This window comes from Eschrichtius robustus, chromosome 5 (assembly GCF_028021215.1).
Source record: "Eschrichtius robustus isolate mEscRob2 chromosome 5, mEscRob2.pri, whole genome shotgun sequence".
NCBI classification, from domain to species: domain Eukaryota; kingdom Metazoa; phylum Chordata; class Mammalia; order Artiodactyla; family Eschrichtiidae; genus Eschrichtius; species Eschrichtius robustus.
Genome location: NC_090828.1, coordinates 493150 through 511377, shown reverse-complemented (window position 1 = coordinate 511377; position 18228 = coordinate 493150). Strand labels below are relative to the sequence as shown.

Genomic DNA, 18228 nt, shown 5'->3' with positions numbered 1-18228 from the left:
GTCCTTTGCACATGTGTTATGCTTTTGTGTGTGTAATTTTGTAGTTTATGTAACACGGCTTCATTTTGCCACCGTGGCAGAGAGGATCCCGGCCCTTACTTGAGGGCTTTTTCTGGTGACAGTGAAAATCAGAAAGAAATGTTTTCCTGCTCGGCTCTTGGTCTCAAACCCCTGCCTGGGACTGAGCCTTCTTCAGAAGTTCCCGTGTAGACTTCTGTCATAGCTTCACTGTCGAGCCTAAAATATCTTTTTCTAAAATAAATATAACATTACTGATTATGAAAGGTACATTCTTTCTTACTGTTCTCTTTTTAGGTATTTATAATGTTTCCTCATATTTTTTGCATTTGTTTAATCCAATAATATGTGGCCTTATGCTTTTTTGCATGTTTTGATATTTGAATCTGATAAAGTTAGATTTTTGTAGCCGAAGAAAAGCCTTTTTTTTTTCCCCCTATTAAAGTAATTTTCAGTTAAGACAACTCAGAATGACTTTAAGGCTCTAGACATTGCTCTCCTTCTGGAAATTATGTTGGAACATGGACTCTTTTAAATCAGGCATACGAAATCAAGGATAGTCAGCTTTATAGCTGTTTGCTTCTGGCTCTGATTTACATCAATCCTATGTCTTTTAAAACCGTATAAAATAGTAGAAACATATCCTAAATGTAGCGAGGAATCCAAATTATGAAATGAAACTATAAATTTTACATAAGTACTGAGATAAAATTTAACTTGTTAGCATATTAACATAAAGACATAATAAAAAAAGACATCTTGAGAAACTTTGATACACTCTTGCTGAGAACACAGGCTTCTACAAAGGGTCTTCAATTTTTCCTTATTTAGTGGAATCAGATTAGGAGACACCTAAGAGCACTAGAGGAGGGCAAACTTGTTTTGGAAAATTGTTGCTGTAAGTTCTGGAAAACCAAAGTTTGTTTGTTTTTGTTTTTTTAATTTTTATTTATTTTATTTTTTATTTTTGGCTGTGCTGGGTCTTCGTTGCTGCGCACGGGCCTTCTCTAGTTGCAGCGAGCGGGGGCTACTCTTCGTTGCGGTGCACGGGCTTCTCATTGCAGTGGCTTCTCTTGTTGCAGAGCACGGGCTCTAGGCACACAGGCTTCAGTAGTTGTGGCACACGGGCTCAGTAGTTGTGGCTCGCGGGCTCTAGAGCGCAGGCCCAGCAGCTGTGGCGCACGGGCTTAGCTGCTCTGCGGCACGTGGGATCTTCCCGGACCAGGGCTCGAACCCGTGTCCCCTGCATTGGCAGGCGGATTCCCAACCACTGCGCCACCAGGGAAGTCCCCCAAAGTTTTTATTGCCGCAAATTTTCTACAGTTTAGAAACTGATGCTGTTATTTTTAATTATTCAAGTCAACTGACTTTATAAAGTTATAGTATTTCGTGTTGATTTTTTTTTTGCTTTTTCACTGTAGAAAACTTTTTACGTATTTTTTTCAAATGATAAGATTAATACATGCTCACAGTAAGAAATTCAGTCAGTCAGTACAGAGGAAAAAAGTTAAATGTATTATTCTCCTACACCCAGAAATAACGTCTTTGACATTTTGGTCATGCTACCCGTTTAATCTTCCAGACGGTCGGCCGTGTGTGTGCACGTGGGGTGCAGGCTCGCCGTCCACGTCACACGCCGTCCACCTGATCACGTAAGCACTTCCCAACGTTCACGAGTTTACCTGTTTCTCTTTTTACCTCCTGTAGTTTCTGTGTTATGAATCTTGACACCATGTGAATTGGTACCAAGATATTCGTTGTAATATGCTGATGGGCATAGCACTGTTTTCCTCTTATAAAATGTGTACTTTTTTTTGGTCTCAGTTGCCTTTTTGGCCTAAATTCAACCACGTATTCTATAAAGTTCATGTTCCCTTACTTTTTGTTGTTGTTGTTTGCCACAGTCGTGATTCAACCATGTCATTCTTTTATTTTCAACCTTTCTGTATCATTTGCTTCAGCTGTGTTTCTTATGTACAACCCAATGGCCAACACTGAGTGTTTACCACATTCTGAGTGCTGTTCAAAAGCACTTTGCATGTATTATTTAATTTCCTCCTTAACCATTAGCAGCATTATTATTAGTTTTGTATTATAATTGAGAAAACTGAGATACAGGGAATTTTTAAAACTTACCCAGTACTGGAAGTTCCAGCCAGGACAATTAGGAAAAAAAGGAAAAGAGTAAGAAAAAATGAAATATAAGGAATCCGTATTGGAAAGGAAGAAGTGAAACCATCTCTTATTTACAGATGACATTATGATGTATATGGAAAATCCTAAGGAATCTACAAAAAAAAAAAAAAAAAAACTATTGGAACTATTAAACAAATTCAACAAAGCCACAGGATACAAGATCAATATACAAATATCAATTTGTATTTCAATACACCAGCAATGTACAATCCCAAAATAAAATTAAGAAAACAATTCCATTTACAGTGGCATCAAAAAAGAATAAAATACTTGGGAACAAATTTAACAAAAGAACCTCAAGGGCTTCCCTGGTGGCGCAGTGGTTGAGAATCTGCCTGCCAGTGCAGGGGACACGGGTTCGAGCCCTGGTCTGGGAAGATCCCACATGCCGCGGAGCAACTAGGCCTGTGAGCCACAACTATTGAGCCTGCGCATCTGGAGCCTGTGCTCCACAACAAGAGAGGCCGCGATAGTGAGAGGCCCGCGCACCGCGATGAAGAGTGGTCCCCGCTCGCCACAACTAGAGAAAGCCCTCGCACAGAAACGAAGACCCAACACAGCCAAAAATAAATAAATAAATAAATAAAATTTTAAAAAAAGAACCTCAAAATTTATATGCTCCCTGGTAGTCAACTACTAATTTCTTGAAGGGGAAATTTGTAGTTTTAACCCATAAAAAGAGAGTTTTGAAAAGCCAGTTAGTCACCTGTAGATTTTGAATGAAACTTTTTATTTATGGGAAAAAAATTCCAAAGGGAATAGCCTAGAAAGGTCTTTTCTTTTCTCCTTTGCAGTATAATTATAAAAATAATTGCAAATTCTCAAGCACAGTAAAATTCTAATTAAATTACAATTCACTGATTTTTTAATTTATATGGTCAAATTATCCTCCCTTTTGTATTGTCCATCCATTTTCCTATGTTTTAAAACTTAAACCACAGTTGTAGAGTATTTACGTTGAATCCAGCTACAAAGATATTAACTATTTTTTACATTGCATTTTTTCCTAAAAACTAAACACAATAATATATGTAAAGTCCTAAAATAATTGAATCTCTTACATTTGTCTACTAGAAGTACTGATTTGTGATAGAACCAGATTTTATGTTCTCTGAAAAGCTCCATTAATTAGGGGGGGAAATGCCTACATGCTACTAAAAACAAATTCAATAAATCTCACTCTGTGTTTCTGAAAAACATGATCTTTAAAGATGAATTTTAAATGCCGGAATCAAATGTCAGGAGAAACAGATTTTTTTCTTTTTTTTTTGCCTTCAATGAATAGCTAAAGATTAAAAGAAAAGATTTGGTTTAGAGAATATATATTTTTCACTGGCATTTTAGGATGGTGTTTACCAAAATGTCATAACTGCTTATTTGCAACTGTTCCTCGTGCTTCTAGCAAAGGGCAGTGAACGGAAACATGGAGCTCAGCTGTGGAGGCCCAGGAGTTTTGCTTTGCATTTCATCCCTCCACTTCCCACCCCTGCTTGGGATGGCCCAGACCTAACCATCACCAGAGACAGCGCAACTCAATTCCAGACACATATTACGAGCTCCAGTGAAACTGTAACTTTAAAACAAACAAACAAAAAAACACCTTGTGCACTGAAAACTGCAACACTACTGAAAGAAGTGAAGGAAGATGTAAATAAGTCAGTGGAAAGCTATTCCATCTTCTGGATCATCAGACTTGCTGTTATTAAGATGGCCCTGCTCCCCGACTGACCTACAGATCTGTTGTGATCCCTGTCACGTCCCAGCTGGCTTTTTTACAGAAACTGACAAGGTGATCTTAAAATGTATATGGGAATTCAAGGGACCTAGAATAGCCAAAAACAATCTTGAAAAAGAAGAACGTTGGAAGAGTCACACTTTCCCGTTCCAAGGATGACTAGCATGCAACAGTGATCCAGGTGGTGGTGTGCCAGCAGGAGGACAGAAGTACAGACCACCCTCCGTGCCTGCAGGCTCCACATCACACATTCAGCCAACCACGGATAAATCCACGCACACGTAACTCGCAGACATGGAGCACCACTAGGGGACTTGAGCATCTGCGGATCTGGCTACCTGTGGCAGTGCCCCTGGATACCGAGAGGCGACGGTATAGGTCAGTGGAATAGAACTGAGAGTCCAGAAATAAATCCTTACGTGAAGTCGGACTCTGGCCTCAAACCATACACAAAAAGTAACTCAAAATGGATCAATGACCTAAATGTCAGAGTTAAAACTATGACACTCTAGGAGAAAACCTAAGAGTAAATTTTCATGCCTCAGGTTAGACAGTAGTTTCTTAGATATGACACCAAAATCACACATGACAAAAAAAATAGATAAATTGGGTTTCATTTAAAAAAGAAAGAAAAGAAAGAAAAAAAAATAAAAATAAAAAAGAAAATTTGTGCTAGAAATAACACTATCAAGAAAGTTAAAGGAATGAGAAAAAATTACAATTATACATCTGATAAGGACTTTATCTAAAAATATATATATATTTTTTATATATAAATTTATTTGGCTGCGTTGGGTCTTTCTTGCTGCGTGAGGGCTTTCTCTAGTTGCGGCGAGCAGGGGCTACTCTTCGTTGCGGTGTGCGGGCTTCTCATTGCGGTGGCTTCTCTTGTTGCGGAGCACGGGCTCTAGGCGCGCGGGCTTCAGTAGTTGTGGCACGCGGGCTCAGTAGTTGTGGCTCATGGGCCCTGGAGCGCAGGCAGTAGTTGTGGCACATGGGCTTCGTTGCTCCGTGGCATGTGGGATCTTCCCAGACCAGGGCTCGAACCCGTGTCCCCTGCATTGGCAGGCGGATTCTTAACCACTGTGCCACCAGGGAATTCCCTAGAATATATTTTTTAAAACAACTCTCACAACTCAATAATAACAGGCAAGTAACCCAGTTTACACTGTTGCCCAGGGTCACATGGCCAGAAAGCAGGCACCCGGGAACTCACTCCCAGGTGGTCCCTTTTCCTTGAATAGCTGTTCTCTTCTCTTCTCTTTCCAGAGCTCCTGTTTCTCTACTTTGTGCTCCTGTATTACAGAGGCAGTTGCTTTATTAACTGTTTTCTAACTTCATGATGAAATTTTGGCCGCAGTTTCATCTGCTAAGAGGCAGCATTTTTCTGCTAAGTGTTCATCTGACTTTTTTTTTCTGTTTTTTTTTCCCTCCTTTTATCTTGAATGTGTTTGAATATTTGCAGGATCGTTCTATTTTGGTCACCCATCTTTGAAGCAGTTCAGCTGTTCATGGATTAGCTATTTTAAGGGGGTCTTGTATGAGTGACTGGTTGTAGAGTCGTGGACATTTGGCATTTATGTAAGACCTAAGGCTTGGGGGTGACTCAGTTCACCCCTCATTTTCAGTCAGCCGAAAGCAGCAGCTGGCCTGGCTCTTTGCAGGGCGGTCTTTCACCCTGTCCTGCGTGTGCCTCATCTGGCTCCGCCTCCTGTGCATCTCCAAGCCAGACGGGCCGGGTTTGGATTCTGCCACCGCCGCCTCTTCCCCTCCTTTTTGCAAACAAGGGGTGTAGGTTTCACCCCCCAAGCTGTGCCCATCGCGTGGCTTAGTGCTCTGTGAGGCTTTCTGCTGAAACCTGTGCCCTGGCGTCTTGTCGCGCGTCGTCCCACAGCCTCCCACGCCCTCGGGCTGGCTCTGCTGCTGGCGCTCCTCCCACCCAGCTGTGAGTCAGGGTTTAGCAGTTTCCTAGTTTTGCTGGAAATGGACTTTACATTTTTGTTTCTTATCTTCTTTCTTGATTTTCAGTGATTCCAGCAAGAGATTGAGGAAGTGACAGTCTACACCTCGTCCTCAGAAGAGTCACTGAGCACCCCTCCCCCCAGCCCCTCCCCTCCTGTGTCGCCCCCTCCTGGGATTCCTCTTAGACACGTTTGTGGCTCCCGATTCACGTTCCTGAGTCTGAACGCTGCTTTCATTACTCCATCTCGAGAGGAATGCCTCCATTTACCGTCCACACCCGTGCAGGTGCACGTCTTACCCGTTCAGTTCAGGCCTCCTGTTGACCTTTAATTTCTGGAGTTATCTTTTTATTTCCTCCTTTTAGTCTTTAGTTGCTGTTTTTCTTACTTCGAAATCTTCTCATTTTATGAATACATTGACCTGTTCCATTGGCCTTTCTGAGGATCTTCGTGTTTTTTTTTAATGACGTCGTTTCGGTTTTGGTTACCACATCCGCTCCGTCCATCGGGAATTCATCTGTCTGCTTTCCAGTTCGACGCCTCTGTTTCAGGAGTTTGGTGTTAAGCCTCTGCTCATTCCTGGTTGTCTGTGTATTTTTGCAGATGAAGGTTCAGACTGCTTGGTATCGGTTCCAGTGACCTTTTTAAAGGCGCAGTTTGATCTTGTAGGCAGGCTCCCCGCTGCAGGGCCCTGGCTGGGGAGCAGGCAGTCTCCACAGGTGCACACACATCAGGGCCGGCAAGCCAACCGGACCCTTCTGTTGACGAGGACGAAAGAAGGGAATCACCCGAGAGACTGGCTGCTCCAGGAGATTCACCGCCAAGACGCACCCTCCGTTTTATTTTTCCCTGATGCTGCGTTAAAGACAAGGAATAAAAATAGTAGTGGGTTGATCGCCCAACTACCAAACCTAAAGTAGCAGGTTGCTTCCTTGGCTGCCGCCGTGGGACGTAAGCTACGTAAGGATGTGGTGGGGACGTGCGGCCTCGTTCACCCGGGTCAGCCAGGTCACCAGCGCCCTCGCTCTGGTGGGAGGAGACGGGTGGTCCTTCCCCGAGCTGGGGGGGGGGGGTTTCCCGTCTCTCTCCTTCTGTGCTCACACCTCAGCCCCTCCCCACTCCACAGGGTCTTGTGAAGATGCTCTCCACCGATTCTGCTTCTCTGCCGTCGCCCCCTCCCCCGCTGGTGAGAGCACCCCGCAGGACAGACGTCTGCGTGACCCTCTGTCTAAGGCTCACCGTTCCGCGTTTAAGCCTCATCTGGCCACGAGCTTCTGCCGCCGTCACGTCACGGCTGTTGTGCTAACCGTGTGCGTTTGGACGAGCTGCAGGAGGCTTGCTGTGGATTGGGCTTTTCCCCCAGTTCTGGAGCCCTCTCCTGCCTAGGCCGTGCACGCCGTGGGCGTCGTCCAGGGTCTGCGAGCCGCGTTATTCAGGGTCCGGGTCAGGAGACAGAATACACCTGCCCTGTGAACTGGGAAATGCAACGGTTGTTAACTGGTCACAGACAGTAACTACGAAGCGGGGAGGGTGCCCCGCGGGATGCGGAGCAGGAAGTGCAGTCAGCTGCCGCCGCCCCCAAGCCCACGGCTCAGACCAAGGGCCCCGGGAACAGGCTGTGGGCAGGAGCTGCCCAGCGGCGGGACCGGAGCTTGAGGGAGAGTCGCTGCTGGGTCTCCTGCACGGGCCAGCAGCTGTGAGCCCAGAGCCCAGAAGCAGCGAGAGAGGCCCTCTCTTCCTGTGCTGTCTCCAGCTGGTCAGAGAGAAATGTCTGCAGGTCCTGTTCCAGGGTCACAAAGCCACAAAGAAGGGTGGGCTTGGAGCAGAGGGGCAATACAGGGATAACTAGCTCACCCGTACTAACAGGTTCTTACTTGGGGATTTAAGCTGTCCTGTTTCCTCGAGTAGTTTCGGAGAAGCTATTGTAAGAGGAGCTGGGGCACCAGTGGATCCACGGATGTGTGAGCTCATTTGGTGCCCACGTCCCGTGGTCAAGGTGATCTCTGTCTGAGGACGCTGGGTCCCCTGCCTCATAAGTAGACGTAGCAGTGATGTCTTCACGTCCTCCACCTTCACACAACTCCTGTGGCCTTCAGCGCAGGAGGGAGTGGATCTCTGGTTATACAGCATTTGAGGAATATGCGAGAATCTCAGACTTGAGCGTGAGCCAGAGTGAGGGGGAAATGCCCGTCAGAAACGCGGGTGACCTTTCAGAGTGTCTAGAATGAATGTGGCTACAGTTTCCTCTGAGCTCGCAAGATTATCTTCATTGCACAGTGTAACATTATAAAAGGAAGTTTGGGGTTGATCTAATTATTAGACAAGAAGAATCTTAAGTCCTGAAGCTAATGGTGGAGATGTGAGTTTCAGTACAGGAGCAGAGACAGGGGAGCTGTCGTTTGGCAGATGAGCTGCAAACGGGCACATGGAACAAACAAGTTAAAGGACAAAGTCAAGCATTTTCAGGAAGGATTTTCCCACACTGCTAAGACAAAGAATAAAGAAGTACTTTGTTAGCTAAGCTTCTGTAACCCATTTCCATCCAGACAAAATTTTTAATGGTACTTTTGTCTATGTAGATTTTTAACAATATGCTTTATGTCTAAGCTTGGAGAAGAGCTCTGCCGTTGTGACCAACTGGAAAAATGGAAACACTGAACAAAACGTTTGTAACCTGTATTTTGTACTTTGGTTATGTTATTAATGCCGTGTCTCCTCCAGCCTGGTGTTTGAAGCCCCGCCCTGGTTTGGGCTGTGAAGTCGGTCTCTCCATTGCGTCTGTTGGGGCTGCCGGTGCTCAGACGCCCTCCATGGTGGTCAGGCAGCCTCGTTCCCTCTGACCATCCGCCCCTGTGGGCACAGACCGTGCGGACTGCAGTCCGACTGATGGTCAGTGTCTGTATTTTTAGGAACAGAAGGTAAACTCTGAGTGTGGAAGGCGTGAGAAGGCAGAGATGGACATGTGACAGATACAAGGGATGCAGGACAGAGCTGCCGTATTTCACTAGCTAAGTCCTAGTCGAGATGCTTCTGTAAAAATTAAGAGGAATGAACCTGTGGAAAATCATCTTGGCGAGTCATGTTGAAATACTCTTAAACTACACTGTAGAAAAGATAGTCCGTGTCCACGTGTTTGCATAGGCGTTGACAGGAGGGAGGAACCACTGGCTGCCTGCGAGAAGCACGCTCCCCGGGCAGATGAAACAAGTGCCTCTTTCCAGACACGTGTCAGGAGGAGACTGAACAAACACAAGACCTGGACGGACGGTCCTCGGGGGTGGGAGCTCTCTCTGTGCACAGTTGGAAGATGTTTTGTGCAATGCCGACACAGCAGCGCATGTGCAGACAACGGCCCCGGCTTGTGCCGGGCGTCCCGTGGGGCAGTGTTCATACTGGTTTCGTGACATCCCCAGAAAACCCTTTCAGGGTAAGAATTATTTGTTTTTCAAATGAGGAAAACCCAGGACCAGCATAGCCACCAAGCGGAAAGCCGGGATTCCAACTCCAGGTCTGTGCTCCTATGGCCGCGGGACGCAACTTGTTCCTTGTGATGAAACCAAGGAGCCGGAAGGTATCTCAAGAAAATCCCTGGTTTCTCGTCCACATCAGGCAGAGGGTGACCAAGCTTGGTCAGGTCACTGTCTCTGCCGTTTTGGCGCTGATCGGGCAGCACGCCGATTCTTTTACAATTCATCATCTTGACCATCGATGCCTCTCTATATTTTTAGCTGAAATCTAAAATGTCGATTAAACTGTTTCTTCTAGTTTTGTCCTCTTTGGGTTTGGAAAATAACCGCTCAGCATCTTCCTAAAATTCTTCACACGCCCGGGAACCGTGCGTCTTGTGTCACTGCAGGGGCAGAGGGCCCAAGGGCAGCCGGGAGCGGCCGGAGACCCGCAGCTCTGCCCTCCTGCTTTGCTTTCCCAATTCGCGTGTGGCCTGCGTGGTACCTCACCCACTCCTGATCCTTTTGTTTTGGATGGATTACCTTTCTGAAAGGGCCCTTGACAAACTGGACCGTGTCTGCAGGAGATTGATCAGGGGAGGATTTAGGCAAAGGCATTTTGGCCAAAGGCTGGGAACTCTTTCCAGGCAGGGCCGTCCAGCGGTGGATCCAGGTGCCTCGTGCCCTGTGCGTCCTGACGCCTCAGAGCAACTCTAGAAGGATTAATGTAAAAGGTGAAAGGTCAGCTTTCAGGAACTCCCAAGGCTGTTTGACCTCATATTTTCCTTGTGGTGACTTTTGTACCAGGGTGTCACTTGCACAGTGAGGTGTGCAGCCCTTCGTGTGCAGCTTGGTGAGCTGACATGTGTGCACGTGCCCTCCACCCCTGGTGGAGATGGACCACAGGCTCCCTTGTGCCCCCGCCAGCCACTTACAGCCCCCAAATAGCTGCTGTTTGGATCTTTAGGACTATAAAATGGTTTTGCCAGATGCTCAGTTTGGTCCAGAGACAGTCATATGGTGTGTGCACTGACGTTTATCAGTAACCAGTATTGCTGCATGAAGCAGTGGTCTCTTTTTTCCATCACTGGGTCATAGTCCATCGTGTCAACAAACCGTATATCGTTTATCCATCCAGTTTGACGTTTCAGCTCTTGTCAGTTTTTGCCTGTAAGTGAAGCTGCGGTGAACGTTCTCAAACGTGTGTTTTGCTGTACGTAAGCGCACTTCTGTTCAGCGTACCCCGGGACTGGACTGCGCGGCCGTAGGGCAGGTCTGGCCGCCGCTTTCCCCAGGGGACCTGCAGAGCTGCTCCCCCGCCAGCCTGGGCGCGGCCTCCGTGCGGTGCCCCACGTTCTCGCCAGCGTCAGTACTGCCCGTCCTCTTATTCTTAGCTTCCTGGAGGGCATCTGGTTGAGCACGTGTTTCCCTGACGTCATATTGCACAGCTTTTCTTACTGTTTATTGGCCATTTAGATAATGCTCTTTTGAAAGTGCCTGTTCAGGTGTTTCTGCCCACTTCTGTTTAACCGGACTGTCTGCCTTTTCCTTATGATTTGTAGATCTTTAAATATGTGTTGGCTTCATGACCTTTGTTGGACTTTTGTATGGCACATATTTTCTAGTTTGTGACTTCCCGTTTTCCTGTCTTAACAGTGTCTTCTGATGTACAGAAGTTTCTGATTTTCAGGTGGTCCATTTTTCAGACATTCTTTTGTGGTTAAGTCACATGGTTCAATTCTCTGGAACCAACAACCGTTCCTAGTTAACTGCCCCTTCAGAGAGTCTGTGCGTTTACCTACAGTACATATGTGCATATTTAGAGATTTATATCTATATTTATATCCCCCCATGCAGTGGTGGTGTGTGCGTTGTTCAGCACCCAGATTTTTTATCCTAACAGTTTACCTTGGCGGTCTTTTCACTTTAGTGCAGAGAGAACAGCCTTAGTCTACCCGCCTCGAGTGTCACTGGATTTGCTGCAGTTTAGCAGCCTGTCCTGTGCTGCAGATTTAGGGTATGGTTAATTGTCTGCTATTAGAAGCATTATTGTGACAAATGCTGTTCTATATGCACGGCTTTGCACCTGTGAAATACTTTTTTTTGTTTTTTTTGGCCGTGCCACGTGGCTTCCAGGATCTTAGTTCCCCCACCAGGGATTGAACCCGGGCCCTCGGCAGTGAGAGCGCAGAGTTCTAAGCACTGGACCGCCAGGGAATCCCCTGAAATACTGTTCAGAAGTGGGGTTTTTAAAAGCATGGTGTGGACATTTAAATTTTGGTAGGTAGCTCCATCGTGAGCTCCACAGAGGCGGTCCCAGTTTGCTCCCATGGTCCCACAGGGGGTGCCTGTTTGCTATGCTTCCTGACACGGCGCTTTCAGACTCTCTGAGTTCTGCCCATCTGATAGACGAAAAATGGGATCTCAGTGTAGTTTTGATTTGCATGTCTCTAATTATGTGTTTAAACGTCATTTAGGTTTCTGTTTTTGTGAACAGCCTCTTCTTTTGCCCATTTTTCTATTCAGTTGCAGTTTGGCATGTTTTAAAGAAATTAACCCTTTGTCTGTGCTGTGAGCTATCAAAGTTTTTCCCTTGTTTGTCTTTGAAGAAGTCCTTTGACTTTACAGTGTTTCTTTCTGTGCAGAGGTTTTTATTTTTGTGTTCAGTCTCTCAAGCCTCCTATGATGGCGTTTAGCTGCTGGAGTGAACTGAAAACAGCCTCTCCCCGTGTGGAGTACAAAACAGATTTATCTCACTGCAGTACTTTGACGGGTAGATGTTTTCGTGTTTAGATATTTGATTCATCTCGAAATTATTTTGCCAGATACGGGTACAGCCTAGTTTTTTCCAGATGGATGCCTAATAATATTTATTGAATAATCTGTTTTCCTCTCACTGATTGATTTGAAATGTCACTGTTACCAGCCACTCCCCTGTTTTATGTGTTTGGGTATATTTCTGCACCTCCTGCTCTGTTCCGTTGATTTGTCTGTGTGGGCGTGCACCAGTACCAAATGTTTTAATTACTGTAGTTTTTCAACAGTTTGACTATCTGCTAAGGCTCATCCTCTCTTAATTTTCTTTTTCAGCATTTTCCTGACCATTCTTGCATTTTAAAAAATACATCAACTGTAGAATCAGCCTCTCAGGTTCCTTAAAGAATCCTCTTGGTACTTTTATTAGGGCCGCATGGGGTCTGTGGATTAATGGAAGGAAGCTTGCCGGCTCCGCGGGTGTGTCTCTCCAAGAAGGTGGCGCCATCTACTTCTGCCCCTTGTTCAGTCTCCTGGCAGTGTTTTTAAAATTTTCCCCGTAAGGCTTTCTTTTACTGTAAGTTTATTCCATGATATTTCAGTTTTTTCATTGCTGTTACAAATGTGGTCGTTTCTTCCTCTCTATCCTGAAAAGGCTGTTGATATCCGTATAATAATTTTCCCCCATCACCTAATTGAATTTCATCTTTTTATAATAGTTTTCTAGTTGATGTTCTTGGATTTTCAAAGTACAGTATCATACCTGCAAGTAATGACACCTTGCTTGCTCTTTTCCAGTTTTTTTGCCTCCCGTGCCTTCCTGTTTTGGTGCTGGCGTTTAGTTAGTGATGGAATGTGCGGTTGGGGGCAGCAACCCCGTCTTGCTGGATGTTAGGGAATCATGCCTCTCTTCCTATTTTATTAAGAATTGAATTTTATCAGTTGCCTTCTCAGAATCTCAGATTCTGGGAATAACCATAGAATATTTTTCTGCAGGTCTGTTGAAAAGATGTAATGTTAAATGTCCTAATAGTATATTGAATTATCCTCTCTCTTTTGAATAATTTTACTTGGTTATGATGTGTCACCCTTTCTGTTTTTGCCAGATTATGTTTGCTGATATTTTCATTGACATCCATAAGTAGGAATCTTTCTGTTGGGGGATGTGTGTGTATATGTGGATTTGTTTGGAGTTTGGGGGTTCTTTTCCATAAAACAAATTTAAGGGATTCCCTCGCCCCCCGCCCCGCCATCTGTGTCACCTTGGATTAATTTAAATAACTTTGGAAATGTCTGTGCCTTCATGGTTTGTGAAGACACCTGTTTCTGATGGTTTTTTGTGGGAATTGATTATGTATTTCAGGGCACACGGAGAATACAAAATTCTTTTTGTTACCTGAACATAGGCTAGTAATTGACTTGGAAAACTTTTTTACTTTAGTAAAATTTATTTCAATTCAGGAAGTTAAATATATATAGTTGTCCATTCAGGTCTGTGTATATGTGTGTATCATACGTGAGCATTTATATATGCATATCCCCACATGTGTTTGTGTGTGTCCGTATGTGTATCCATGCATGTGTGTATGTATGTGTGTCCATTCTTGTGTGCATCATACATGTATGTGTTTTCGTGTATCCATAAATATGTGTGTACATATGTGCATATACATACAAATACATGTGTAACTCATGTGCTTTGTGCCCCGATTTACAGCCCCTGCCCTGGGTGTTGGGCGGTGCCAGGCAGCAGTGTGTCGTGAGCGACCTCGTGTTGCACATGTGCCGTGGTCGGTGCCCGTAGTCCCAGTGGGCCGGTCCCAGAGCAGAGCTCAGGCTGCGCTCACTGCAGGTGGAGGGCTGACCGGCGGGTAGCCAGGGTGTTGGGGGGGGGGGCTCGGGTAAGGCTGTGCCGCCTCCTGTCCGGCCGCAGACGGGGTGGGGAGCCCAGGGCGGGTGAGGACCAGCCTCAGTGCCACCATTGCCGTGTCCGGGGGTCACGTGATGTGGCTGTTGGGGGAGCTGACAGAGGTCAAGGGCACCTTAGCGGGTTCTCAGAGGACACGCCCCCCTGGAGGCCGACCGGACAGGGAGGGGTGCACCCAGCCCTGGGTGGGGGCTGAGGGTGAGGCTGGGGTGTCCTGGCCCGTCCTGGGGGAGGGGTGACGTGGCTTCGAGAGGACTTCTAGGGGGGTCAGACACCCAGGGGTCGTGGGGTCAGGGGTGGGTTGCAGCAAAATCCGTGATTTCTGACTGGTTAACCACGGAGGGGCCCCGGTGTGGGCGGTCCCTGTGGTGACACGGGGCCTGCAGGGCACTGCACGGCCTCCCCAGCACCCACTCTGTCACAGGGAGCTCTCCCGTGGTGCTCTTAGGGACGACGTCATAGGAACGGAGCCCAGCAAGACCTGCGTATCTGTTCTCTACTAAGTGTGTTTATTTTCAGCGTGAGATCACGCGGTAGCTCACCTTCCGTCCTGACGAGGCGCTCGCTGTGCTCTGTGGTTCTCTGCGAGCCTCCCTGTTAGGACGGAGGGCGGGTTTTTATCCCTTCAAATAACAGTTCTCATTTCAGGAGCCTCAACACTTCCTGAGCCCACGGAGAGAAGAGCTGGTGGTTAAATAGTGGACGTTTCCCTCCCCACCCACTTGTGTATGTTATATTTTAATTGTGAAAATAACATGTCTACTGATGAAAAATTTAGACATTAATGGCTAAGACAAGTTCATAATTGAGGTGAAAGTGAAAGTCCTCTTCCCAGTCCCCCACCTCTGTCCAGTCCCTTAGAGACATGGCGCGCAGCCTTCCAGACCTGTTTCTGCTGTGTGCTAACAGAGGGTGTGTTTTATGAAAGGGAATCATGCTGTGTAGAAGTGGAAACCTTTCTCCTTGACTGAACTGTAGTCTTGGCTTTATTTTGTGATGGTCCATACAGAATTTCTGTGTTCTTTTTAAGGGATGCGTAATTTTTAATGAGGGGTATGCCATTACTCATTTTGCCAGTTCTTTGCTAGTTTGTCCTTGGTGTTTAGCTCTGTGCAGCTGTTTTGGACTATCTGTAGGAGGAAGTAGAAGCGGAGTTGCTGTGGCAAAGGTACATGTATACACTTCAGGCTGGAAGGTGTTTTCACAGTATCGCGGCAGGTGTGTGGCTGTCTTCCCATGGCCGCGCCACGCACTCTTGACATCATCATAACCTCTTTGATGGGTGAAAAGTGACACCTCACTGTTTTAATCTATTTTATTACTAGAGGGCTTGAGTACCTTTTGGGGTTTTTTGTTTGTTTGTTTTTGTTTTTTTTTTTAATATTTATTTAGGCTGCGCCGGGTCTTAGTTGTGGCATGCAGACTCTTAGTTGCGGTATGCGGACTCTTAATTGTGGCCTGTGGGCTCTTAGTTGCGGCATGCGTGTGGGATCTAGTTCCCCGACCAGGAATCAAACCTGGGGCCCTCTGCATTGGGAGTGTGGAGTCTTACCCACTGGACCACCAGGGAAGTCCCTTGAGTACCTTTTTGTATGCCTAAAGCCATTTGTATTTCTTCATAAGAGCAGCGTGAGACATAAGTTATAATTTTTTCAGCATGATTCTAGATTGTAACTTTGTTCAGTGTCTTTCTATTCAGAAATTTTCCATTTCTGCTTAATCGGATCTATCAATCTTTCCTTTATGCTCCGCTTAGGGGGCGGTACTCAGCCCGAGAGTATGGAAACATTCTCCTGTGCCTTTAGTCCCCTGGAATTTATCTTTGTGAACAGAGTGGAGGGCCGACTCCCCACCTGGTTTGTTGCCTAGTTCATGCTCTCCTCCCTATGGGAAAGGCTGCCAGACGCTAAGTTATCCACGGGATCTCATGCAAACATGGACCATGAGACTCACCTTTTTAGTAAATATCAGAACTGTTTGATAAAATGTTTACTGAGGCTAAAAATGGTTCCTACAACCTTAAAGTTACAAAGAAATGTGACTCCACACACTCTGAGAATGTAAAATCGAGGAGTTTTTAGCTGTATTTAGGCGTCAGTTTCTGAGCACAAAGAGCCTCAGGTTCATCTGTTCGCTTCGTGACAGTTTGTGCGCCTCGTCAGAAGGGAGAGCGAAGCAAGAAGTTAAATATAATAAAGTTTTACATGTGGGAAGGGACTTTATGCCGCAGTGTTCGTAAATCTTTGTTGTCTAAAGTCGTGTAACCCTCCTCGTGTTTTTTCTCATCTGTCTCACCACAGCCTAAATGCGATGGCCAGGTGTTACTGACCCAGGTGTGGAAGCGCTTGAATCTGATAGAATGTGACTACTTCGGGTTGGAGTTTCAAAACGCCCAGTCCTGCTGGGTATGTGCTTCTCATCTGTTTTTGGAAATAGGCTCTAGGTGGGCTGCAGGTGCTTACGATGATGCCTCCGTGCATCTGGGCCAGAGACCGCTGAGGACCTCCTGGAATGATACAAGCAGGGCACGTTGTTATTATCAAAGCTGTGCTATTATTTTATTTACAACTGTAGGGAATATATTTGCCTTCTACCTAAGCCTGAATTGGCATCCCCCCTAATTTTTTTCAATCTACTAACACATGTGCCAAGGAAATCCTTTCTTCATAAGTTATAAAAGCAACTAGAGTATATCGTGTGTGATAATCATTTCAAGAGTGGATTTTGAGCAAACTGCTTTACTAAACTGGTTATGCCTCATTTTACTTGATAGGTGAACCGTAAAAGTGTGGAACTTTAATATTTACAGGTGGAACTGTTTTAAAGAAACCAAATGAACCCATTAGTTGGAAAAGCACGTCAGCATCGTAGAGCCCCTTCTACCCCTGTCGCTCAGGAACCCTCTCATCAGCTCGCTGTTTACAAAGGCAGCGGGTGCCCGATATTTGCCTGGTCTTAACGGATACCGGCCCCAGCACGCACACACACAGCTCTGGGTGCCCGTCCTGTGCACGGCGACAGCAGCCTCTGTGACTTGGGGCGGTTCACGGCATCCTGTCCTACGCCTCCCACAGCGTGCTCTGTTATGTCAGGATTCGATGTGTGTCTAAGAGCAGCAGGGCCAAAATACTCCTGCCTTAAATATCTCCCTTAATTATAAATATTTGTGTTTTGTAACATTCTTATTAAATAGAGAAATAATTTAATGGATTTGATATCTTTTCTTACATCCTCTTTAGATCTGGCTTGAACCTATGAAACCCATCGTTAGACAAGTACGAAGTAAGTCCTTTTCTTAACTCTTTAAAACTCTGCTCATTTAAGATGCTTTGTCCTTGACTGTTCAAATTCAAGGCACGTTCAGATGATCATGGTCGTCACCACTCTGGGCAGCAGCGAAGTGACGCCAGCAGCAGGTGAACTTGGAGGTCACTTTGCTGTTTAGCTTTAAATTGTAAGACGTGGAGGGTGGGGCGTCATTTAACTCAGGTAGTTCTCAGTTACTTGCCTCTAATTTGGAAGACATAGGATATGCTGCTCGGTATTGCTTTCATTTTTCGCCAATACGCAAAAATAAGTGTGCAGTTTCTAAGTTATGAAAAGACATACGGGGTGAAATCTCTAGTCATCTGAATTCACCTGTAAGTTTTTTAGGACTAAATTGAGGAGAAGAGGTTGTATGGAAGGAACTTTTGTTCACTGATAAGCGAAGGCCGTTTCGGTTGCCATAGCATTTTAGCAAAACAGTTCCTCTTTTCTTGTGGAGGAAATCACATGGCTGTGTTATTATAAAATTTCAATAAAGCTAAAATACTCAGATAAGCTAATATCCTACACTTATTCTTTACAGTCATCAGGTTGTTCTAGTTCAGTATAGTGAATGATAACATTTTTCTTTCACTAAAGTATATAAGGATTTCAAAAATAATGGCCTTTTTATTATTATTAATTTTTTTTTTGGCCTTGCCACATGGCTTACGAGATCTCATTTCCCCGACCAGGGATCATACCCAGGCCCTGGCAGTGAAAGCCCAGAGTCCTAACCACTAGGCCACCAGGGAACTCCCAGGCTTTTAAAATTATTACTATGACTAATAGTATAAACACCTTAATTTTTTTAATCACTTTTTTATTCCTAAAATATAAAGAAGAATACATTTTAAGATTTTAAGGTGCAGTTTCCTGCTTGTT

At 45.5% G+C, this 18228-nt stretch overlaps 1 protein-coding gene across 8 annotated transcripts in view; it reads left to right on the top strand.

The window, feature by feature from the left end:
- The window catches only part of FARP2 (FERM, ARH/RhoGEF and pleckstrin domain protein 2), an 89887-nt gene that overhangs the window by 21131 nt on the left and 50528 nt on the right, over positions 1-18228 (top strand). For all 8 annotated transcript variants that reach the window (XR_011074097.1, XR_011074095.1, XR_011074096.1 and 5 more), the window contains 2 exons: positions 16338-16442; positions 17277-17319. Coding sequence is in view for 5 of the 8 variants with exons in the window: in XM_068544054.1 (XP_068400155.1) it covers positions 16338-16442; positions 17277-17319 (148 nt within the window). In the remaining 3 variants the exon portion in view is untranslated. The remainder of the gene's footprint in view (positions 1-16337; positions 16443-17276; positions 17320-18228) is intronic.